Source organism: Sardina pilchardus, chromosome 7 (genome assembly GCF_963854185.1).
Source record: "Sardina pilchardus chromosome 7, fSarPil1.1, whole genome shotgun sequence".
Classification (NCBI taxonomy): Eukaryota; Metazoa; Chordata; class Actinopteri; order Clupeiformes; family Clupeidae; genus Sardina; species Sardina pilchardus.
In genome coordinates this window covers 3,773,216-3,798,308 of record NC_085000.1, presented here as the reverse complement: position 1 = coordinate 3,798,308, position 25,093 = coordinate 3,773,216, and the positions used below count along the sequence as shown (strand labels likewise).

General features: G+C 46.2%; 1 protein-coding gene across 3 annotated transcripts in view; it reads left to right on the top strand.

The window, feature by feature from the left end:
- arhgef10lb (Rho guanine nucleotide exchange factor (GEF) 10-like b) overlaps window positions 1-24,571 on the top strand; it is a 43,232-nt gene extending 18,661 nt beyond the window's left edge. For all 3 annotated transcript variants that reach the window (XM_062540351.1, XM_062540350.1, XM_062540352.1), the window contains 17 exons: window positions 54-233; window positions 1,970-2,086; window positions 2,592-2,684; window positions 3,772-3,942; window positions 5,043-5,188; window positions 6,180-6,349; window positions 7,943-8,058; window positions 8,706-8,833; window positions 9,571-9,671; window positions 9,993-10,114; window positions 13,835-13,921; window positions 16,767-16,987; window positions 17,369-17,526; window positions 17,888-18,030; window positions 20,432-20,603; window positions 21,830-21,955; window positions 22,188-24,571. In XM_062540351.1, the coding sequence (XP_062396335.1) occupies window positions 54-233; window positions 1,970-2,086; window positions 2,592-2,684; window positions 3,772-3,942; window positions 5,043-5,188; window positions 6,180-6,349; window positions 7,943-8,058; window positions 8,706-8,833; window positions 9,571-9,671; window positions 9,993-10,114; window positions 13,835-13,921; window positions 16,767-16,987; window positions 17,369-17,526; window positions 17,888-18,030; window positions 20,432-20,603; window positions 21,830-21,955; window positions 22,188-22,792 (2,856 nt within the window). In that variant the 3' untranslated portion in view covers window positions 22,793-24,571. The remainder of the gene's footprint in view (window positions 1-53; window positions 234-1,969; window positions 2,087-2,591; window positions 2,685-3,771; window positions 3,943-5,042; window positions 5,189-6,179; window positions 6,350-7,942; window positions 8,059-8,705; window positions 8,834-9,570; window positions 9,672-9,992; window positions 10,115-13,834; window positions 13,922-16,766; window positions 16,988-17,368; window positions 17,527-17,887; window positions 18,031-20,431; window positions 20,604-21,829; window positions 21,956-22,187) is intronic.
- The last annotated feature ends 522 nt before the right edge of the window (window positions 24,572-25,093 follow it).

Sequence of the window (25,093 nt, the reverse complement as noted above, 5' to 3'; positions counted from 1 at the left end):
GGCACCACCATAACACCATTAATGTGCATTTTGAAAACATGTCTTATCCTCAGGAATACCAGAAGCCCTTAATGGACGCCGAGCCAAAGATCCTGAACCCTAAGAAGATCCAGCCCATCTTCTACCGACTCAAAGAGATAACGCAGTGCCACACCATGTTCCAGATCGCCCTGGCCTCTCGTGTGTCCGAGTGGGATGCCACCGAGATGATAGGCGACCTGTTTGTGGCCTCGGTGAGTCTCAAAGAATTACAGTACATTAACATTTGGAGTCTGTTCAAAATCCCTGTGTTTATGCTTGGTCAAGTGCACTTGTCTTCTTCAACATTACAATTCTGTGTCTTTGCAAGGGTCATTATGAGAATAGCACATCATATTTATCTTTACTCATTTATTCATTTAGCTGATGCTTTTATCCAAAGCGACTTACATATGTCAGTTATATTACATGTTAGTGGCCTTGGTTGAAGCTTGAAGGAAGTGTACATCAGGGACATTGTGCTGAGGCTTATTTGAGAAATGGGCCATGCCAGATCTCACTCAAAGCATGAGTGTACTTGTGCCCTATAGCGTTAAACTGCCGATTAAGTGTGTGTATCGTGATGGAACACAGCATCATTCATAGTATGTCTGTGATAACAGGTTCTCCACAGAGATATTGGTTATTGTATTTTACATGATGTTTTATGGGACCATAAGATCCAATCTCTTCATTTGTGTATTTGCATTGCTGATCATAACATGGGCAGCTGTTTTGTGCTTTTTTGATGCTTTGTCCCCGCGGGAGTGGAGTTGCACGAGCGTGTGAATGTATTGCTTTTAATTACATGTCATGAATTACGCTTTGAAAATGAAAGTGACTGTCTCCCGCTCTGCATAAACAAATGTCCGACAATGGCTGCTGAGAAAGTTCTTCCCAGTCACTCTTTGACACAAACAGATAATTACCCAAGTTTGATGAGGTTGTGTGCATGAACTCAACGTTGTTTGTCCCAAACTTCAAAGTGCACACTCTTCACATAATCATTCCTCCTGGCGACTTAATAGTGTTAAGGAGAAGTAACACCGCAGTCTTAGATTAATGCTTATAATTAGGTTCCACCCAAGACTCGCTGTGCTGTTGACAATGGGAATGAACCTGTCTTAATTCTCCCTTGGTCATTAATTTTCTTCGAGTCGCATTTTGGGGCTCTCAGTGTCGCCTTCGAAAAGACCATTTCCTCTTGCCAGTCCTATTTTCAGACTTCAGTTCCTTTGTTACAGACACTCTGTGCCAGGGAGTGGTAGTGGTGGTGGCTAAAAAAAGAGGACGCGTTTCTATGCTCAGCATTTCTATTTGAGCTTTGTTCTCTCATTTCCTGTGCGTTGCCCCAAACTGCTGTTGGCATCTGACAGCGCTCGCAGTGAGATAGTGAGGTTAATCAAAAGAAAAAGAGTCGGCTTGTCGTTTTTTTTTTTTTTTTACTTTTATTTTTTTTTAAAGAGCAGGAGCTCGGCCAGTGGCGAGGGCTCCCACTGTGAAAGCACATCTGCTGGCGTTTCTCCCAACTCACAGTTTTTTTTTCCCTCTCAGTCTCTCGTAGTACTTTCTCTCTCTCTGTGTGTGTGTGTGTGTGTGTGTGTGTGTGTGTGTGTGTGTGTGTGTGTGTGTGTGTGTGTGCCCTAGAACAGTAATGGGGATGAGAGGCGTTTTTCTGGAACTTTCATGTTCACCAGCTCCATCTCCTCTTGTGACTGGTGCAACTGTCTCTCTGTTGGAGGAGAGGGGGAAGAAAGTGCTGTTCTGTACCGCGCTGCCTATCTCTTTCAGCTGGGAAAAAAGGGGATACAGCTCCTGCTTTAATTTAATGCAAATTAGCTTTTGCAAGAGTTGCAGCAGGACTGTGTCGTCTTCATGTTGCCGTTTTTGTTTTCAGAGAAAAAACATGTTACATCTCAAGAGTTCCCTTGTGATTTTTCCGCCTCTACAGTTTTCCAAGTCCATGGTGCTGGACGTGTACAGTGAATATGTCAACAACTTCACCAACGCCATGGCTTTCATCAAGAAGGCGTGTATGTCCAAACCGGCTTTTCTGGAGTTCCTTAAGGTGAATGCCGTTGTCTGATCATGTATGAATGTGTTAGCAGGGATTGCCCCTCAAGCAGTACAGAGCGCAACACATCTGATGAAACTGCTAAATCCATATGGACAGCGTGTTTTAATGAAACAACACATCATCTTTGATGATAATAATATAATAATGATAAAAAAGAGAAATTCTCATTATTCGTATCATGACCCGATCCCTTAAATGTATTGACTTGCTCAAATTGTCAGTTTTGTAGTGTGTCTGTCATCAAAAGAGTCACATTCATGGCCTAAAAGGGATATGAAAATAGAATGGCACCTCCTCCCCCTGCCCGTCTTTGGCCGAAAACCACAGTATTGTGCTAATAAGCACTCTTCCCTGTCACTTCCCTCTTCTGTGAAATAAAACAAAAACCTATTTTTTGGGATGTCAGGTCACAGCAGAGTTTGTAATGCACATTCGTTGTCATGGAAACAACCTTTGACCCAACCCCCCCTGTTCTTCTTGTCCCCCCCCCCCCCAGAGGAAGCAGGCGACCAGCGCTGACAGGATCACTCTGTACGGTCTGATGGTCAAGCCCATCCAGCGCTTCCCGCAGTTCATCCTCCTGCTGCAGGTCAGTGGTGGCGGGCGGCAGCCTGGACACAAAGGTCCTCTCTCTCCCCCTACCTCCCCTGCCGAGAACCACAAGCACCGTTACGCAACGGGGCAAATCGCAAAGGTCATGCTCAGTAAGGGGGTGTTGGGGATGGGGATGGGGGTGGGGGCTGTGTACAGAACGCATGCAGGTGGATGAGATTGATGATATGGGCGCCGGGGTATACCAGCTCTTTTAATGGATAGCCTGAAATCGGTGGTAAACACTGAACACAAAACGGAATTAGTCACTGACGAAACGGCTAGGGTGCATCACGCTGTGCTGGAGAGTTGAGTAAACAAACACAGGGGCAGGGGGGCGGGGGGGCAGGCAGGCTGAGTTATTTGGAGCCATCTGTTACTAAATGTAATTTTTTTTCTCTCCCTCGATCCCTCTTGAGCTGTTTTTATGGTCTAAATGATAGGTAGGTAGTGTCATTACAGCGTTTCATTAAGTCGGATTTTCCTTCAAGTGGTTTCTGAGGGGAAGTGAAACGGTGACTGGTGAGCGGTGATGAGACCCATGACAGTCATGTACATGACTAACTCAGCAGACACACTTTAATATCCTTACTGAAGACAGTAACGATATGCAGACTATATGGAAGTGCATACAATGCGGATGGACAGATTGGCAGTGAAAGAAAACACATAAAGTGGTTAAAAAGAGATAAACTGTCAAGAGCAAAGACAAAAGATGGGTAGAATAAATGACACTCTTAGAATTATTTGAACTCATGAACTGATGGATTTATTTATTTTTAATGAACTCGCTCCTGACGCAAGAAGGTGCAACCGTGCTCAATGTCATGTTGGCATCTCTACCTTCATGACTATCCTCCTCTTTCTTTCTCTCTCTCTCTCTCTCTCTCTCTCTCTCTCTCTCTCAATTCAGTTCAATTGAGTTCAATTCAGTGGGTGTTATTGGCATGAATGAACATTTTTTAATATTGCCAAAGCAGTAATGGAGAAAATTACATCAAGAGAAGACATTCTCTCTCTCTCTCTCTCCCACTCTGCCTCTCTCCCTCTTTATCCATCTATCTCTCTATCTCTACGTCTGACAGGACATGCTGAAGAATACTCCGGTGGGACACCAGGACCGTCTGCCTCTCCAGCTGGCTCTGACGGAGCTGGAGACGCTGGCCGAGAAGCTCAACGAGCAGAAGCGTGTGGCCGATCAGGTGGCCGAGATCCAGCAACTCGCCCGCAGCATCAACGACCGCAGTCTCAGCAAGGTGGGTGACGTCGGCTAAACAAGCCAATGTCTGGATGCAGTCTTTGAAACAATCATGCAAAGCAAACATTCCAAGACACATTGAAAAAAAACCAACTGTCACTCTCTTACTCAGTCATTTAGACAAACAAACAAACAAGCAAACAAGAAGACAAAAATCAATAAGAATACCATCTCTAGCCCAATTTCCACTGTCCTTATTGCAACTGGGCCTTCAAAGCCATCTCCTCCAATAAATATTTGAATTGTAAAGAACACATACACACATAAATCAACAAGCAAATATAGCCCAACTGTTGAAATAGGTTGTGGACTGTGCCATGTCAGGTGGCTTAGACTGTATTTGGAGCTCATTGTTCAAGCTGGGCCGCTCTCAGACGCCGGGACCAGAGCACTGCTGCGGTGGTGGCATGTCTGCCTGCTTGTGGCAGGGAGGCGAGGAAATGAGATTGCCCTGCTTCATAACAGCTGTTTGACAATTCGTCACACTCACTAGAGGGTGCTCTAATCTCTGCTCCACTGTGCTGTGATCTCACCGCCAGCATTCAAACTGCGAAGAAACAACAAAAGCATAGGACACCCCCCCACCACCACCCCTTCCATCACATCCCATTTTTTTTCTATTGCTCCCCGTAGTCATAATAATGCCCCACTTTGATGTAAAAGACGCTTTAGTATGCAAAACAGCGACCCTGACAATTCTATATTGTGCGGGGGGGGTTTGTTTTTGCCCCTACTGTGCGGAGATACCATTACAACAAAACAATGTGCATAAAGATGCAAAAAAAAAAAGTGTATCAGTCAAAGTCAGTTCTGCCTGGAAGCCACCGCTGGAATTGTGTTTTACCTACGCATACATACACACACAAAAAAAATCTAATTTCCTGAAATCAGGATGTGACTTTCTCACGCTGACTCGCAATGTCGCTGGGTTTGGTTGTGGAATGCATAAGTATGTGATGTCCTAGTTGTTCGGCCCTGGGCTCAGACGCTCGTGAATGCATAATCATTGTATCTGCGTGTGTGTGTGTGTGTGTGTGTGTGTGTGTGTGTGTGTTTGCGTTCGTTTGTGTCCTTGTGTGGGCGTTCTCTCCCCCACAGCAGCTGAACGCTGACCAGCGTCACCTCATCCTGCACGAGACGCTCATCGAGACCGTGTATGGCGAGAAGGGCCAAGTACTCAAATCCAAAGAGCGCAAGGTCTTCCTCCTCAACGACTCCCTCGTGTGCGCAAACGTTAACCTCAAGTGAGTACGTGCTGAATGGCATATGGTATTACAGTTGAAGGGTAAGGTCACAGTCTCCTCCCTGCTCCTGTGCATTTTGAATATACAGTATGTCCTCATATTTCGGCACACTCTTAAAACGAATATGTTGAAAACAACACAACTTGCGCTGTTTTTTTTCTTTTCTTTTTAACATATCTCTGTGTTCAGACAGGGACAACGCAGTTTGTGTTGTCTCCTTTTTTATTAGTTACACAATATGTGTTGAAAACAACAGACCTCTGTGTCCAGATAGGGACAGCAGCACATTTGTTTTAAGAGTGCATATGTTCACTATAAGTGACTAGTGCCGACATGATGAAACGTATGTAAGAGTGGTCTATTCACTTTTCTTTGAGCGTTGCATTTAACAGAACTAACCCAGCATGTTGCAAGTGACAAGTCTGTGACTCATAACTTTGGCTTTGCATTTGTGGCCAATTCCTCCATGACTCACAATGAAGGCTTCCATCTTCCTTTTTGTCCTTTGACTGAGCAGATTCACTGAAAGTGGCATTGATACCTATCCGGAGAGATACGGGTAAAGTCAGGCTGCAAGTTCTCTTGGAGTACTTTCTGCTACCTCCTAATGATGCCTGGGTCATTTGATCCTCAGAGCATGTTGATTAGACCGATCAGTTTGCATTTCACAGGAAAGTTGGAAGGGTGAAGGTCCGATCACTCAGAGAAACCTCTCACACAACTAATCACAATGCTGATCATGCATAATGCACGAATATATGAATAGGAATGACCTTTAAATCACAGAGGGGTGCATTTCATGCCCCGGCAAATTCAATTGATCATAAGCTTGCTAATTGCATTAGTTATTCCTTGAATTCTTTCATGACAATTCAAAGGGCTTTAGATCTTTTTTGTTTTTTGTTTCACAACTGGTCTTGGGTGAGATGGCCTGCAGACTGTCAGAAAGGTCCTGGGAAGTAAATGTGTCTGTCTCTCTACCTACCATCAGGGGTCCTCCAGACATCAGCAGCCTCGTTCCTATCGGGCCCAAGTACGCGGTGAAGTGGAGCGCCCCCTTGCTGCAAGTGCAGGCGGTGGAGGTGGGGCAGGAGGGCACGCCCAGCAAAGAGAACCTCTTCCAGCCCAGCAACAACAAACGCCTCAGCATTAGCACTCCAGGTAAACCGTAATTCTGGCATTACAGATGAGCTACAATACTAGTACTGCAGGTTAGAAACTGTACTAGCAATCCAAGGTAAACTGTAGCACTAGCATTACAGATAAGCCATATTTCTAGTACTACGGAGTAGAAACTGTACGAGCACTTCAAAAGCCTTGTTAATGGAATGGTCTGTATGTGAGATACTTGAAGAGCATACTGTAGATAAAAACAGAGGCATGGAATGTTGCCGGAAGCCTCCTGAAATAGGGAAAGAATATAAATGGACTTGCTCGAATATATTTCTGAAATTAAATTATGAAATGACCTACAACATCTCCCAAAAATATATAAAAGTGACAGTCCGACTAATTATTTAGGATAAAATTTGGGTATATGCAAGCTTTATGCTTAAAAGCATCTTGAATTGATATGTTTCAATTTGAACATCGTATAGCTTTGGGCAAAATCCTTTGTAATAATCTTTGCCAGGAACACTCTTCAGGTAAGCCACAAGACTTGCATACCAGATTAGCCTCAATACTGTCTGTTGTGAGGGGAGATGGGATTTGGGACAGTTTTTGTTTGGTAGTTTCTGTTGTAGAGAGGAAAATATTCGCTGAATGTAAATTTGTACCTTTGGTGTATGCGTGTGCATGTGTGTGTGTGTGTGTGTGTGTGTGTGTGTGTGTGTGTGTGTGTGTGTGTGTCTGCACTGGAAAGTTAGTTTGCTACCCTGCAAGTCTGGTTTAAATAATTCACCTTTCATAACATTCCATAAAAAAACAGGAGGCAGACATGAAAGCAACCATTTTATGAGGTACAAAAAAAATGATATTCTATCATGTTCAGAATTTCAAAGATGCTCGCACAATTTGCTTTGGTGATGTAAATATGAACAGATTTGTTTGTTTGCATTAAAATGATATTGGCTACCTGTAAGCAGTGGCCTGCCTGCATGCAAACGACCAGTTCGAGGTTGTGCATACCTGATTTGACTGAAGGCGTTCCAGGGCTTCAGATACCTGTGCCTATCTCTATTCATCAACTTCCTCCGTACAAAGAGGTTGTTTGAGGTCGGCGTTTCATATTTTGCAACTGGCAGCATCTTGGTCCTAGTGATTTTGATCGCTAGGGGTCTCAAAGCCCAAAGCCATATTGTCACTCATTAGAGTAGAGTGTGCTGGTCTAATTCTGGGTTTCAGTTTGTGAGAGTTTGGAAGTTTGAAAAACAGCACGTTACCTTGAGGGATAACAGTGCATGTAAAAAGCAACAACAACAAAACAAATCTAAATGAGTCCGTGAAACCCAAGGCCGAGATGGTACTTAATTAATGACATTAAATTTAGCAAGAATTTTTGGGGGTGCTGTGGTGCAACAGGCTACAGCGCTCATACCATGCCTGGGCCCGAGTGCCCATGGGTAACCAGGGTCAACTCTAATCTGCACTCATTTCCCGATACGATCCCGTCCCATCTCTCTCCCACTGACTTCTGTCTCTCCCACTGTCTCACTCTTCACTGTGCTATTTGAATAAAGTCAAAAAGCCCCAAATAAAATGAGCAGAGATGTTGTCCTATGGTGAAGAGGTTGCTTGTGTTGTGTGCTGCAGGAAAGGTGTTCCTGGGGCCTCCCCGGCTTTACCAGGATCTGCAGGAGCTCCAGCATGACCTGTCAGTGGTGGAGGAGGTCACTCTGCTCGTGGGCACTTTACAAGGAGAATATCAGGTGAGCTACAGTAGAAGGACTATTATTATGCACCTCTTATGCACATTTGCACATTGAGCACTGTTTACCTATCCAAAGGGGAACTGAATCTTGTTCATTCGTTCATTTGTTCATTTGCTCGTTCATTCGTTTGTTCATTCGTCCATTCATTCATTCATTCATTCATTCATTCATTCATTTGCTTATGTAACTTGCTCAGACAAAGACTCCATATTGCCCATGTGCAGTAGATAGTCTCTTCTCAGGATTTATCATTAATTTGAGGGGGTGGACACAGCTTTGCCTGGCAGCTCCAGAATTAGTCACCATTTAAGGCTATTGATTGAAATTACAGTGTTGTTTATTATTGCTGTTCTCCCTAATGTAGTCTGACCGATTTTTTTAAATTGTTCTCTGTTAAACTGATTATTGTATTGTTTTTATTTGTATGTCGCTTTGGACAAAAGCATCGGCCAAATCTCATAACCATCATCATAACCATACTTTACTACCCACTACCATTAGCCAACTGTATGGAAAAACAAGATACAAGACAGAGAGCAAAATAGAGAACAAGAGCGAAAAAGAGCACTGGGATATACACTAGCCTCTGTGTGGGCGATGACAAAGAGCTCATCATGGGATGTTAATTGTCTTCCTGTGTGCAGAACCTGAACACCACCGTGGGGCAAGACTGGTGCCTGGCCCTGCAGCGGCTCATCCGCATCAAGGAGGACGAGATCCAGTGCGCCAACAAGTGCCGTCTGCGACTGATGGTGCCTGGCAAACCAGACAAGTGAGTTCCGCGCCAAACGGCACAATCACGGATTGCCTCCTCCCGGCAATCTGGACATCCTCCCAAGCGGCATGGTCCATGAAGCAGGAGGTCAAGGGCCGGATCGGAGGAATGAGTTGGCGTGCCGCTGGTGTGAATCCTGACCATGCGGGTAGAGCTTTGCTATTGGTGTCCTGGAGAGAGAGGAGGGGCATGGCTCCCGAATGCTTCACCACTGTGGGTGGCTGTTACATATGCATCCTTTTGAATGGAAGAGCAGGAACCGTAGATGAGGGGGTGGTGCCTAGATTTATCCATGTTGAGGCTGACAGAACAGCCTGCAGGCTATGACTGGACTCCCCTGGCAGTGGTGTGGTGGTTGGATGAGCTGTTCTCAGGTCAGCTGAAACACCCAGGGACTCATGCTAAATTATTGAATCATTTTCTGCTGTTACTGCTGACTACAGTATCCCATCGTATTGTTCATTTTCAGCTGTGGTTTAATTCTTCATGAGAAGGGATGGAATGCAGAGAGACCTGGGGGTTATAAACAGCTGGTCAGACGACTCCACAGGGAAATATCCTCTAGACGTTTTTATAGATATGTCATCTACAGCAAGATAAACATTTATCTTACATCTGCAAAAAGGCTCAAATTGGATTTGTGTCTTTCTTTCTGTGTGTGTGTGTGTGTGTGTGTGTGTGTGTGTGTGTGTGTGTGTGTGTGTGTGTGTGTGTTATTATGTTTTATTGTCTAGGTCTGGACGTCCAGTGAGTTTCATGGTGGTCTTCAACACGCCCAATCCTCTCAGCAAAATCTCTTGGGTCAACCGCCTGCACCTGGCCAAGATTGCACAAAGTGTGTAGGCAGAGCCACACATAGATTGACAGTTACAAGCCCCATGATCATGAAATAGAATTAGTTTTGCTGTTACAGCTTAGAGTCGAGATTTTCTTGAGTTTTTTTAGTTGTTGTTGTAGTTTAAAATAATCATTTGATCAATATGAATGTCCTGTGGAGAAATTGTTTGTTGATAAAAGCAAAAAATGGGAAAAAAGAGAAAGTTTCAGTGCTATTGTGTTGTCTGTTCTGGAGGGACAATGATTTGTGTTTGTCCACTCTTGTACATCTCTGACTTCCTCCCTGAGATATGTGATCAAAATCTCCTTGTTTGTGCAGGGGAAGAAAATATGCCTGGATGGGTGTTTGCAGATGACGATGACAAAACCAAGCCTCCGTTCTGGTGCCCGCTTCTTGCCTGTCGAATGCCAGCCTTCACCATCAAGTCCCAAGAATGGAAGGTCAGACATGCCCAGGCACACTAATGGGTTTAGGATGAGGAGGGAGAGTGTTCTGACACTGAATAGTTTTAGTCCAATTTAAAATGTGTTTGGTCAAAATGAGATCAGAGAGTTTTCAATCATTGTGGTGTCCTCAAAAAACTCTCAAAAAACAATCGAGCCAATATATCTGCCTAAAAGCATCCTCAGGTTATGAAAGAGAAAGACAATCACCACCAACAGACATACACTGACATTTAACTATACAAATGTATGTACCGTATTAGTTTTCACATTTACAACAAATAAAACATGGATCCACTGTGAAATACTCTGAAGAAAACAAATCTACAAAGACTGCAAACAAATAAACCAAAAACACAAAACAACACATTGGCTCAGTTACACACCGGCAACCAAAACATTTTCAGAGAATCCCTGTAGCAAGATGGCAGAAACATCAGGCTCCAAATAGTTCAAATATGACTCCCAAACCTTGAAGAGTTGGTCTGACTTTGAATGTAGCATGCATGTCAAGTACTCCAGTGGCACTGACTCAAACAGCACTTTATGCCAGCCTCTTAACAGTTGCTTCTTTTTTGTTAATCCACTGCAGTGAAATGTTCGCCCTTGCAGCATTTGTGAAGATGCCGTACAATCTCTTATTTACCAACAGCAGATATCTGGCTCGGAGTCATTTGTTTGTTTTGCAAGTGTGGTAGGCCATACTGTTGCTCAAGCAGGTTGAAATCCAGGAAAGTTCTTTTGCTGCCGCATTTCGTGAATTTTATTTTAATGAATTATTTTCTTCCTCTAACCCTCAAACCCTTCCCAGTATCTCTATCTCTCCTCGGGCCGAGAGCCTGATCTAACGATGAGGGCCAATGCCAATCATGAGCGCCGCAGATTAGATGGAATACGATGGGAATGGGCAGCTAGTCAGTGAGGAAAATGAGCTTTAAAGCCCTAGATCAGACCTACACGTGGCATGCCTCCGGCCCACATTTGGCCCAGATTGGGCCGCAGGTCTAAAGTTGAGTGAGCTGAACGAGCGGTGCCCAAGGAGGAGACGCATGAGTGGAGGCGCGAGGAGGTGTGCGGAGGAGCACTGAGGAGCGCTCAGGCAGGCAATGATGGCCCCTCATGCTGTATCACCCACCTGAAGGCGATGGGGATTTACAGCATGAGAGATGTGTTTGATCAGAGCCACCTCAGGAGTCTTAACCCTCCGAGCAAGAGAGGCCGGGGGCACTGCGCTGATCCCCACCCCGCCCCACCTCACACATACACGTACACACACACACGCACACGCACGCACACGCACGCACACGCACGCACACGCACACACACACACACATACACACACACACAGGCACGCACACACAGCCACACGCACGCACACACACACACACACACACACACACAGAGAGACACACGCACGCACACACACACTCACACACACACGCACACAGACACAGACACACACACATGCGGGCCCACACCCACACACACACACACACACACATCTAACCTCCGTCTCCGCCCTGTTGTACAGAAAAAGATTTCTCACTCTTCAAAAGAACGAAATTCTCTGTTGATGAAAGATAAGAATAAAAACAAACTGCAACCAGTGAGAGAGCGACAGAGAGAGAGAGAGAGAGATGGAGAGAGAGAGGAAGAGAGAGATAGAGAGAGATGGAGAGAGAGAGTGAGATAGGAAAACAGGAAGATGTTTATCTGTGGTATCCTGCAAAAAAATAATACAAAAAATCCCCAAAGGACAGACTATGTCTGACATGGCAGCCCTTTCCACTTGTCTAATGCAGTCTTTCATCTGCACACACTTCACAATAATGCAAGGCTGCACATTAAGGAGTTCAGCAGACACACACAACCACACATTAAAAAACACTAAGCTGTTAGACGACTTGACGACAACAGTAAATCATAGTCGCGTTGCGTAAAAAAAAAAAAAAAACAGCCGATCAGACATCACAATTATTCAGCGCTGAATACGTCCCCGGCTACATTGTGAAAGGAAAATGGCTCGCCTGACAAAAGATAACGAAATGAGTATTTCCAAAGCGCTCACTGAGTTATGTACATATTAAACAGCTCCCTCATGTCTGCCCGACGCCAGGGGGAAGTGGAGCAGGCTGGGAAATATCAGCCGTGGCCTTAATGGAGATTCCATTTTAAAAAGACTAACATCGCTTCCAAATATCCTCTATGGACTGTGTGTTTCTGTGTTTTATGCAGATTGCATGCCCTCCCCCAACACACACACATACACACATATACATACACAAATGCACACACACACACACAGACATGCAAGCACACTCACTCACACACACACACACACACACACACACACACAAACACACTCACACAAGCACACTCACTCACATATACAAACACTCTCACACTCACACACACACACACACACACACACACACACACACACACAAACACACTCACCACCCCGCAATCCTGGTTTACATTTCTCTAAAACAGACATCCTATTTTTATCCATTCAAACATAAAAGAGCTTACAGTTGCGTTTACCAGTAATTACACAACACGTTACATAATACTTTGTTGTCTCGGACAATTAGTGTGTGGAATGTCAGACAGATAGTATTAGATGAAAAAGTCATACTGTGTAATTGAGAATGTGGTAATATGTGGTTGCTGGACCTAATCTGAAATGGAAGGAGCTTGGGCAAATTTCAGGCTTCTCCTTATATGGACAGTCAGTTAGTGTAACTTGGCTGACATTTGGACTCACGCCTCGTGTGTCATAAACAAGCTTTTATGCCATTCGCCGCTTGACCATGAAAAATGCCCTTTGTAAAAAGTCAACCTGCCATCAGTTTGTCTTCCACTAAATAGGCTTTGTGACTGCAGTCCAACCCCAACCCTCAGAGGGCTCCCTCTGTTCCAATGACACACACACACACACACACCTACGCACGCACACACACACGCACACGCACACACACACACACACACACACCAACTGTCTTATCTCATCAAAGACCATATATCCAAAGGGTTTTTCATTCACCTTGGATACCCAAAGCAGCCGACCTTTGTGCTTCTGCTTGCATTGAAAAGAGTAATCCCATTCAGATTCTGTGTCAGTATCATTCTCTTTGAATTGAAAGAGGGATATTAAGTAATACCCAGGGACTTATTGAAATAGTCTATTGTAATCTAGTGGAAAAACTGGACTAAATCCCATGGATTGAAGTGTCAGGTATTTATTTAGGTGTCAGATATTCCTTTTTTACACTTAACCATGACTTTAGGATATATTGCATACACTACATACATACATTATGGGACGACACTGTAACATCTCAACTGAAATGTCTCTGCGCCAGCAATTATAAGTCATTGCTGTATTGTTTTTTTTAAAGTTTATTTTTTTGGGGCTTTTGTGCCTTTTTTAATTTTGACAGGACAGTAGAGAGAGACAGGAAGCGAATGGGTGAGAGAATCGGGGTGGGATCCGGAAAGGACCACGGGGCGGGAATCGAACCCGGGTCGCCGGCGTGCGCTGCAGGTGCCCCAGCCAGTTGTGCCACGGCTGGGGCCGTCATTGCTGTATTGTTGAAGTTTGCTGTTGAAGTTTGTTTCCTCTGCACTCTTGAACTTTCCTGACCTCAAAGTGAACACGCATGGCTTAAATTCATCTTTGATGTGTGTGTGTGTTTTTTTTGTGGTTCTTTGCAGCTGGAGACCGCTCTACACAACCCGGTTCAGTGTGCTCTTCTCGGCTTCTCCGCCGCCAGTACGTCGCTGCCCCAAGGCTACCTGTGGGTAAGCATCTGCAGATTGGGCCCCAGAGTGGCGTACCCACCGCTGCTCTACGTCAGCATCTCTACCACTAGCATCTCTGTGCTTTGTGTTTGTGCTGTGGAGCACCCCGTTTGAACCTGGAGATGAAGGGAGAGAGAAGTTTACTGATGTTTACTTTGAAAAACGCAATGCAACTATGAAGGGCTCAATGAGTCGTGAATTGTCTAGACTGAAAGTGATTGTGGAGTATGTACTGACCTGTCAAACTTCTCAGAGTGGAAGAATTCCAGCATAACCTGCATTGTTTTGTATTTAGCCAATTAGAGTCCTAGACTTTGTATTTTAGGCTTCGAATGCAATCCATGAGAGCATAAAAGCTTGATCTCATATTTGAAGTTTGAGGTGAAAATTTGATCTTACTAGATCTCAGATTTAAATTATTTGTAGAACATTTTTCAAATGTGTCGAGGAAGGATGAAAGTTTCCTTAAAGCCATTCCGAAGTCTTCATACATACTGTATATATCAAGAGCCGCAGATCAAAAGGACGCGTCCATGAATAGTTTATGCGTGTAGCTATGGTCCCTCTTGCTTCTGTGCATCCTCACTCTTTTAACTCTCCCTGGGTCTTTAGTGAGAGGAACTCCTCAGGCCCCTCCCCTGTCATGTGTGCCCTCCTCGCGCCTCTCATCCCCTGCCTAGGTGGGCAGCAGGGGGGCCTACTCCCCCGCAGACATGTGGGATGCTGTTGAGTCCTTTCACTCTCTCAGGAGGATTAGAGGAAATCCTGGACCTACTGTAGCTAAGATCTCGCTTAGAGGAACTCCTCAGACTTCTGCTCCCTCTCTCTCTCTCTGTCTCTCTCTCTCTCTGTCTGTCGCTCTCTTTCAGTGTCTGTCTCTCTCTCTGTCTCTCTGTCTTCTGTGTGTGCGTGCATGCGTGCGTGCAAGACCTGCTGTCTGTCCCTGCTGTCCAAGTAAGACTGCCACCATTTCCCATTCCTCTAGATTTTGGAACCCTGGGATTAGGCTTGTAAGCCTGTCAATATGACTTACGTATGGTGGTATATTTCTCACAGCAAAGAAGAAAGTGCACCTCAGTCTAAACTGTTATGCAGTGACCACATATTCTTTGCTCTCTTGGCAACCAGGATTTTCTTTGTCTTCCTTTTTCTATGGCTACACTGTGGTCACTGAGTCTGTATTTGGTCAGGGTCTGTCTCTGCTTTATATCTCTAACAGTAAAGAGATATCTTTCCAATTGGTATTCAGATTTAATTAAACTTTCGCCTTGGTTTTTTGTCTCCTTTTGCCAAGGTTCCAGATATTTTTCTTTTGATTCTTGAATGATTGTATTGGTGTTCAGTTTGAAAGCAGTGCTTGTCTGAGAAAGTTATTAATGTCTGATAGGGATAGATTAGTTAGTCTCGGTACAAGCTGACTCAGAGGACTCTTTTCACACACTCTTTTCACTGCACTTTTACTGCGTTAAAGTGCAGTGTGTCAGTGGGACTTGTTTGTCGATGCATCCAGAATTTGAGGGCTCTTTCTCTGTCAATTCAATTCAATTCAAAGGAGCTTTATTAGCATGACTGTTTTTCACAATATTGCCAAAGCTAGTGTTACAGATAACACTGAACGCACTAACATACAAAACATCAAGACACATATCACATGAATCAATGGAAATCAGCGAAATCATGCACACACACACACACACACACACACACACACACACACACACACACACACACACACACACACACACACACACACACACACACACACACACACACACACACACACACACACACACACACACACACACACACACACACACACACGCTCACAGGCATGTCACAGCCATACAAACCATTGTTCATGCATAGGAGAACCAAGACAGAACAAAACAAAATAAAACAAACAGGAGAGATGGTGTAACGGACAGACAGTGTGGGGGCAGTGTTGTGTTGAAGGGTAGATGTGGTGGGGGGATTATTTTAGGTAATACCTTCTCTCTGGTTATGGAGTGAGGACACATAACTGGCTGACAATATGCATGTGCTGGTGTCCTCACCCAAAACTATGGCAAGTTGTTTCTCTTCCTCTAGTTTTGTGAAATTTGGGATGATGTTGTTCAAATTGTTGATGTATTTGTCTCTTTGGGACCGATATTTGTCACAGTGTAACAGAAAGTGCACCTCTGACTCTACCTCCCCTGTCATACAGTGGCCACATGTCCTTTGCTCTTTGGGCAGCCATGATTTCTTGTGTCTGCCTATCTCTATGGCTAGACTGTGGTCACTCAGCCTGTACTTGGTGAGGATCTGTCTCTGCTTCGTATCTCTGACAGTGTGGAGATACTCTGCCAATTGATAGTCTTTTCGTATGCCAATGTAGCATTCTAGTTTGTGTTGTAATTTTGTTTCTTTCTTCCAATGTTCCAAATAAGAATTCTTGTTGTTCTTGTTAATTTGGTTGATTCTGATTGGTGGTTGGGAAGCAGTGCTGGTCTGGACAGTTTGTAGGTTAGGGGTTACTAGTGGGTTAGTTAAATCCGAGACCAGCTGACATAGGGGACTGGACTTAGGGCTGAGCTCTTGGGATTTAAATGCTTTAAAATGCAGTGAATTTTGAGTGAATCTCTGTCTCTCTCTCTCTCTCTGTCTGTCTGTCTGTCTCTCTCTTTCCGTGTCTGTCTCTGTCTGTCTCTCTCTCTCTCTCTGTCTTTCTCCCTCTCTTATTGTCTGTCTCTCTGTCCGTCTGTTGCTCTCTCTGTCTCTCTGTCTCTCTCTCTGTCTGTCTGTCTCTTTGTCTATCTCTCTCTCCATCTCTCATGCCTGCTGCTTTCTCTTGTCCTCATCCCAGGTGGGCAGCTGGGGGGATGACTCCCACGGCCAAGTGGAGATCTTCTCCCTGAACAGAGCGACGCCGCGCTCGGTCAAGTCCTTCCCCGTGGGGGCGCCGGCGCTGTGCCTGGAGTACGTGACCGAGCCAGAGCGCGGGGTCTTCGACGAGGACGGAGAGGCGGAGGTGGAGTGCCCGACCAAAATAGGCAACACCATCTGTGTGGGGCTGAAGGATGGGAGGTGAGTGGAGGCCTGGTGGGAGCTGTGTGTGTGTCGTGTGTGTGTCGTGTGTCATGTGTCCTGTGTGTGCGTCGTGTGTGTGTGTGTGTGTGTGTGTGAGAGAGAGAGAGAGAGAGAGAGCAAAACAGGTCTGCTGTAAGTGTAGGATCTCCATAGAATCCTTATGTAGTGGCCATTTGATTGAATTGATTTGCTTTGAAAGAGGGGCTGACTTGGTAGCATCTAGCCCTGGTCTGGTGTGGATCCATCCAGGTTGGCCCAAACCCAGATCTAGTCAGTCACTGGCTGTCTTGGTCAGCCCATGTTGAGAAGCCATGGACCTTGGCCTTCATACTGCCCTGTCCTGACACATCCCATGTTGCACACTCTGTTCTTTTTCAGCATTCTAGTGTACGGTAGTGTGGACACCACCACTCAGTGCCTGCAGACCTTCCGGAACCCAGAGGCCATTCCGGTTCTGTGCCTGAAGAATTCGGGCAACTTCCTGTTTGCGGGGCTACTGAACGGCACCGTGCTGGTGTATAGTCGGAAGAGTGAAGGTGAGACTGCTTAAGATCGCTTCATTGTTCAAGTGCTTATAGAGAATTAGTGGTAGATAGTCCCGGTGGTTTAAGCCGTGTGAGTCATTTTTTGTCTGTGAGAGATTGCATTAATATCCTGTTGAAACAGCACGCTCTTGTTTCTCAGCATGATCTAATCAATGACATTTTCTTATTCTGTTTCTATTGTATCGTCCATCTTTCAAAAGAAAGACACTATGAATAATTTAGTTAGGCTATGAATTAAATCGCAAACACTTCAGTGTCTGTAACAGTGCATCGGGCATTGTTCCGAACGCGGTGTCCTTGTGCCTGTCCGTGTGTGAGTTATGTAAGCGGGCGGGTGCGCTGTTGTTTACAGACGGCCTGTGGGAGTGGGACGCCGCCAGGCAGGTGACAGTGGGCTCGGCCGCCGTCAAGACTCTGCTGGGGGTGGAGGCCTCCGTCTGGGCCTGCTGCGCCAACCGAGTCACGGTCATCCAGAACTCCACCCTTCACAAGCAAGTACGTTGGCTTTAACTGTGTTCCATGAAGAGGGAGAGGGATGTCTTAGATGTCTAGTCTACTGCTCTAGTAGGAATGCACTACCACTCATGCAGTCATTGATGTACTTCTTATTATTGCATTCTACCTTTGTTACATTTTTCCTAGAATTGTAATGAGAATTGCTTTAAAAAGCTTAAACTGTTGCACCATGTTGCAAGTGGCTTTGGCTAGAAAAAAGCATCAGCCAAATGTACTGTAATGTAATGTAATGTTACACACTGAGAACCCCTCTCCAACATCCCGTCACCAACCCCCCACCCCCTCCCCCACCCCTGAGGATTAGTGCGGGGAGGGACAACAGTGTATTAGTGAAATATGCTCAATGAGGCAGGAGAAAAGGACAAACAAAAAAACAAGAGAAACAAGGATGAGCCAATGGAGACTCCCAGCGGGAGCTGACTAATCAAATTAATTGGTAATTTAGGTCAAAGCACCGCCCAGCATGGATCTAAGAAACGTTTTATCTCCTGCGCAAATACGTTAACCTGCTGCTCATTTGCAGAGGCTGATTTCATGCTCCTGTATTCAGCCGTGAGATCAGACTCTGCGTGTGTTGTGGATGCCAGCGTTTAGACTTATCCTCCACACACAACTCCTCCGCACACAACTCCTCCTCACTAGATGGGAAAACATCAACCTGGAAGAAGGAGAAGAAGAATAGGAATGTGAATTACAGTGGGCACAAACACACACACAGACGCACCACACACACACACACACACACACGTTTGTCATGGTCCCCAGAGAGTTGCCCAGCTGTGTGAGCAGGTTACTCACCTGCGCTGACTAAAAAGCTGTTCACATTAGCTGATACTTCTTAACTGCGTACTGTTTTTGTGGTGTTTTTTCCCCCCCTTCGCCCTCTCCTTGCACAAGCAGCATTATGACAGAAAAAGCTTGAGCGAGCACATAAAAGGTATCCTTCCCGTCGAAGCCCAACAGCATGTTAGCTCAGTACCCTTTGATCACTTCTGACAGCTGAGCCAACCTCTCCACTTTGCCGCGAGGAGAGAAGCTCCCACCCCCACCCCCACCCCCACCCCATCCACCACCACCTCACCAAACTCCCTACACCCCCTCTCCTCTCCTCCACCCGCCCCCCCCCCCCCCCCCCCCCCCATGCTTAATATCAGAAATAAATTGGACTGCGGTTGTTATAAATCTGCGGGAATCGAAGGAGGGAGTGGTGCCGGCGGGCCACTTGAGGACACATGGGGGTGTATTAAGTACTCGGAGATAAATGACGGTCATCTCGCGGTGTTTTGCGCTCATTATTGAATGCAGGGGGGGCTGGGTGTGAGGAAGGGGGGGGGGGGGGGGCGTTTCAGCTTCGTTTTATTTTTCACACCGTTCCGCACCCGTCGGTGATTTGTCAAACTGCTGGAGGACTGCTGCTCCTCCTCTTGCTGCGTTTAATTTATGAGCCGACTGGTGATCTAAGGATGCTTATGCCTCGGTTTAAAAATCACCTTTTCCTTGTTTATTTTTATTTATTTCTTTAAAAAAAAACAGCCTGTAGGTACAGCTGACGCATTAAAATTGATGATGCCAAACAAAAAAAAAAACATGCTGGATGAGCTTGAAGTAAAGGCCCTTAGCAGCTTTGAGTGTGCGCATTCCAACAACATCCTGAAACATAGACATCCTTTTGAGCGGAAAGCCTCAGATTTCTGCAGGAACGGCTGCACAGCTAGACATATCTAGGTTCAGAATGTGGAGTGTGTGAGCGGCTGTGCGCTGCAGACGGTGTAATCGCAGGCCTCTGTGAATGTGAAATGGGGCCAGTGCCTCGGCATGCTCCGATCTGCACCACTGTAAACACAAAGCCGTGTATACTTGTGTTTATTCTTTCCCTGATCTTGTCTTTTTCCTCTCCTCTTTTTTTTCTCTCCTTCCCCCTCTCCTCTTCGCCTCCTCTGCTCTCTGCCACTCCTCTCCTTTCTTCCTCTCTCGTCGTCTCTTGTTGCATCCCTCCGTTCCTTCTCTCCTCTTCTCTCTGCCACTCCTTTCCTTTCTTCCTCTCTCATCATCTCTTGTTGCATCCCTCCATTCCTTCTCTCCTCTTCTCTCTCTCCGTCTTTCTCTCTCTCCCTCTCTGATCCACTTTTCTTCCTCTCTCCGCTCAATCTCCTTTCCCCCACCCCTCAAATACTCTACTCCCCACTTCCTACCCTTCCTCTGTCTCTCTCCTCCTCTCTCTCCCCCTCTCTCTTTCTCTCCCTCTTCCTCTCCCACTCTCTTCTCTCCCTCTCTCTCATCTCCCTTTCTCTCCCCCCCTCTCCTCTCTCTCCCTCCTCTCCTCTCTCTCCCTCCTCTCCTCTCTCTCTCCCTCCTCTCCTTTCCCTCTCTCCCCCTGCAGACGTTCGAGGCTCACCCAGAGGCGGCGGTGAGCGTGACCCACATGGTGCGCGCCGGGGGCGGCGTGTGGATGGCCTTCTCCCGGGGCTCGTCGCTGCGCCTGTTCCACACCGAGACGCTGGAGCACCTCCAGGAGATCAACGTCTCCACTCGCCCTGCCTACCTGGGCCCAGGCAAGTTCCCCTTCTCGGTCTCCGCCCCGTCTGCTCCAGAACAGATGCAGCCCCCACAGCCAGGCGCAGAGATATTCCCCTCGCGGTGTCTGTGAGACTGTAGTAGAGGTGGCACCATATTTTGCGGGGGCAGAGTTCCTTTGAGGTTTCTCAAGGGTAAATGAAATCTCCATGCTAATATCGAACGCGTAAACTGGAAGACATGTTTTCATTACTCACTAAATGATTTCCTTGTGCCCTTCGCGTAAATGTCACATGATACACACCGGCCAAATGAATGTCAAATTTCCATAATATATTTTCTCCAATTTTTGTAGCGTTTTTGGGGGGGTTTGTGTGCCAGTGCTTGCATCTCCACATTTTCCTCACTCGGTTGCGTTTCGGAATTGAGAGCCGCATCCAAATCAAAATGTTCCACTGAGAAGTTTAACATGAGGGTTTGGGAGGGAGATCAAAGCGGGAGGGAGGGAGGAGGAGGTTGAAAGGCCAGGGATGTGAGCTCATCCTCCAGCACTCTGGTGGAAATGTCTCCCTCCGTGATGTTCCGTGATGTTCCGTGATGTGCATTTGTGTGTCCGCTGGAGCGTGAGAGGTCAGGGGGGTCCTGTTGTTTGGGGGGGGGGGGGGGGGTGATGGAGGCCTCGGTCTGATGTGCAGATAAACACTCCTGAGGTACAAGTCGCACGCTGACCAGTGGGCAGAACTCTCTGCCAGGCGTTTCAGCGCATTTGCAGTCAGAAAGTGAATTCTAATGAAGCAGACCCAGCGTGTAGGTGGACTGTTTTCTAAATCAGCACTAGGCAACATTGATTTACACTTTTAAGGACAGTTTTTCATGCAATGGCTTTAGATATCATCCCTGAATTCATTTGATTGGATAGATACGGTCTTGTGACTGATGAGTGAAGGATTGATGCATGCACCTGTGATTCCTGCTACCCACTATAAACTATGCAGTTCTGTGGTCTGGGAAGCAACCGGTGAAACCGGTGAAAATGGATAAAAACTAAGGAATGTTAGCACAGCATGACATCTCCATCGCCAACGCTCTCAGCATGGTATCAGCAACAGACAGCATACTAACAAGATTTTTATCAGGACCAACATTAATGTTGCTTGCAAGCCTTCTGCATTACCTTTTAAAATAGTTGCCTCTCCAGTTTGAGACCGAAATGTCTTACTGTTGTTGCCAAATATGTTAACGCCACTGATCTGTTTTTGTTTAGCGGGTCAGAAGGCGATCTGTGTCACCAGCTTACTCATCTGCCAGGGGTTGCTGTGGGTCGGCACGGCCCAGGGCATCATCGTCACTTTCCCCGTTCCAAAATTGGAGGGCATTCCCAAAATAACTGGTGAGATATGAGACTTATATAAATGTAATAAATATGATCATGCCTGGGCATTGGGCTCTGAGGTAAAGAATGATCAGAAAGATGAGAGAATAAATATGGTCATTAATTATTCAAAAGGAGATACTCACAAGAAGAGATACTCACAAGACAAACATGTATCATATTGATGACGTCAACAACATGGCAAGTGGTCGTTGTTTGGTTTTTACCGAATTATTTTGGGCTGTTACAGGTAAGGCCATGACGTCACTGAACGCTCACAATGGTCCTGTGGACTTCCTCGTGGCCACTTCGAGCATGTTGTCCCCGGACTTGTTGAAACGGGACTCGGTTAACGACGGCGTGGACTCGAATGGCGCGGGTGGCGTGACGTCGCCGACGGCGGCCGACGAGAAGAAGCGGAGGGCCTCGCAGGAGTCCCTCCACCCGTCCCTCGACGACAACTCCCCGCGGCCCGAGAGGAGGCCCAAGGGCGTGCTGCTGCAGTACCGGCTGCGCTCCACCGCCCAGCTGCCGGGGAAGCTCCTCTCGGCCGAGCCCGAGGGCCCCGGAGGCGACTCGCCCGTCCCCGAGTGGCCCGAGCACGGCCCGGAGGACGGCTCCATCTACGAGCTGAGCGACGACCCGGAGATCTGGGTGCGCGGCCGCCCCGCGCTCAAGGAAGGGCTGCGGAGGGACCGGGTCGTGTCGGCCGCCGTCGTCTCCGGGGGCAAGGGCTTCCGTCGGCTCGGCGGCTCCGGATCGGGCTCCGGCTCGGTGGACTGCGGCTCCTCGGGGGGGTTGTCGGCATCACACGAGAGCACGCTCATGGTCTGGCAGCTCCCGCTCACCGTCTGAGCCGCTGACTCTACCGCTGAACATCTGGCTGACAGGACAGCGCGCCCCCGGAGACCAGCGGAGACGTATCCTGTCCATGATATGTCACGAAGACCGGGACTGCCCTCTCAACGCTGCACTGACGGGATCTGAGGAATCACACTGTATATAAAATATCCTATATTCCACCCTCAGGTGCAGCGGGACTGTATGTACGGTATGTGGAGGAGGTGATGTGTCATAAAGACAAGGCTAAAGGGATCATGAGGTGCAATTCTTAAAGTAGTTCAGTTCATGCTCGTGTTGTTGTCTGTGTATAGTTCTGTGTATTTTTCACCAGCTAGATGAGAGAGAGGGGGTCTGTCCAGAATGTCATGGTGAAATCTGAGTGCTGGTGGTGCTCTGGTGTGGACATGGGAGGTGTCAGTACTGAGTGTCAGTACTGACACTGCTCTGTAACAGGGAGGCTACATCAAGTGCATAACTGAAGCATTCTGTTTGCGTTGCATCTACTGCAACAATTAGCTTCCACTATAACTAGTAGCGGTGCATACGTTTGAAAAAAAAAAAGATCAGTCCTTTAAAATGTTTTTAAAGCGCTTTTACACTTCAGTTACATGCCTGGTGTAGCTTCCTTGTTAGACTGTGTGTCACACCACTTGGTCAGTTACTGTTGGCAGTAAACACAATGATGCTGCCCAGGCACTTGGGCATGATCCCCTAAGGTAAGTGGGAAGGGTTCATCTGCATCAAGTCATGCGTAAAAAGATACTCCATATATGCCATAGTCCATCTTCATCCCTCCATGCAGGGAAAGCTGTTCAAATGTTTCCTGACCTATTTGAATTTAAAAAGGCTTTAACACATGTTTTACTGTACATTCCCACCCAAGTAAGAACCTACAAACAGAGTTGATTATAAATAGGTGACTTGTCTAAGCTGTTGAATGTCTATTGGTCTGAATCTCTGTGATTGCATATCTTGTGAAGTCCTGTCTCCGTTTTTTACTTTAACCTGTTGGACTTTGACTGTGGATAGTTTATTTGCCAGATGAATGCAACGAAATACGCAAAGGTTTTATTCCAAGAGTATTTATGCCCTAATTTCGCTCCTAGAGTATGTCTTAAATAAGTAAGGCTTATGCCCCATTTTCCTGCTTTCGATGTTCTTTTTTTTTACATTTTGCTGCCGCTCACGTTGTTACAAAAGAAAAGCCTGAGTTTGTAAAGATGTTTTGTAGCTTGACCAATCGGTGGTGATCTGACCTTTCCAACTAGACTGCAATTGTCCCACAATAATACATACCCTGGAGTAAGAACTAAATCAAATTGTCTCTGTTTCTTGCAGTAAAAGTTTGAAAGTTTGTAAAGGTTCTTGGAATGGACCTAATATGTATGCATTAAAGGTTACCCGATGGGGGGTTATCTTTGCTGACTCAAGGGGGTCTTACTCCTCAAGAAGAAATTGGCTGCTCGGAATTGGAAGATGAACACAGAATGTATTAAAAAAAAAAGGGATGTTTCAGAAATCTGTTATTCCTCTTAATGTCAGATTGGGTAACTGATGACTGACTGTAATGGAGAAGGGTCTTTGTATCTCATATGGTTTAGGACTGTTATTCCCATCCAAGCATGACAGTGAGAGATCATAAGAGTCCTGTTGTGAGGGACTCATTACCCAGTTGATAATGTGAAGGAGAATGGAGTGTTTTAAGAGGGAAATGCTTAGGTACTAGTTTGTGTTGGGTACTTATTTTACACTTTGTCACTTTCCATATTAAATAAAGCAATTTTATCAGAACTCGGAGCCTGTGTCCATCAGTATTTGCCGATGGGGGTGGAGGGGATGATGACCGCAATGAGATTTGTCATTTAATCAGACCTCACAGATAGAGATTTCAGAACCTTTTTGACAGCCAGCGATTAAGCTCCGTGTTTAAAGGATGGTAGGGTGCAAGCAGGTAATTACGCTGATAATGGAGTCTGGAGCATGACGCAGATTAAGCGTTCTCACACCAGACAGAGCAGAGATCCTACACAATGATGAGATTTCTGTAGACAACGTTGACAGTACCTGAGTGACACTCCCCGAGATGAGAACTGAACGGGGTGAGAAAAAAAAGGAGGATTCTGATCTGTTGTGAGAGCTTTTTTTGTCTGATTAGAGGATGTATCTCGGTGAGAAGCTGCAGACCATGCAAACATCAGTCACGCTCTTCTTCCTCCAAGGCTGTCAGTACACATGCATGCCATGTTTAACACCCAGCCTTAGCTCTGTATCAGCATAACAGACTCCAACGCGTGCACATGGATTAGATGTTCT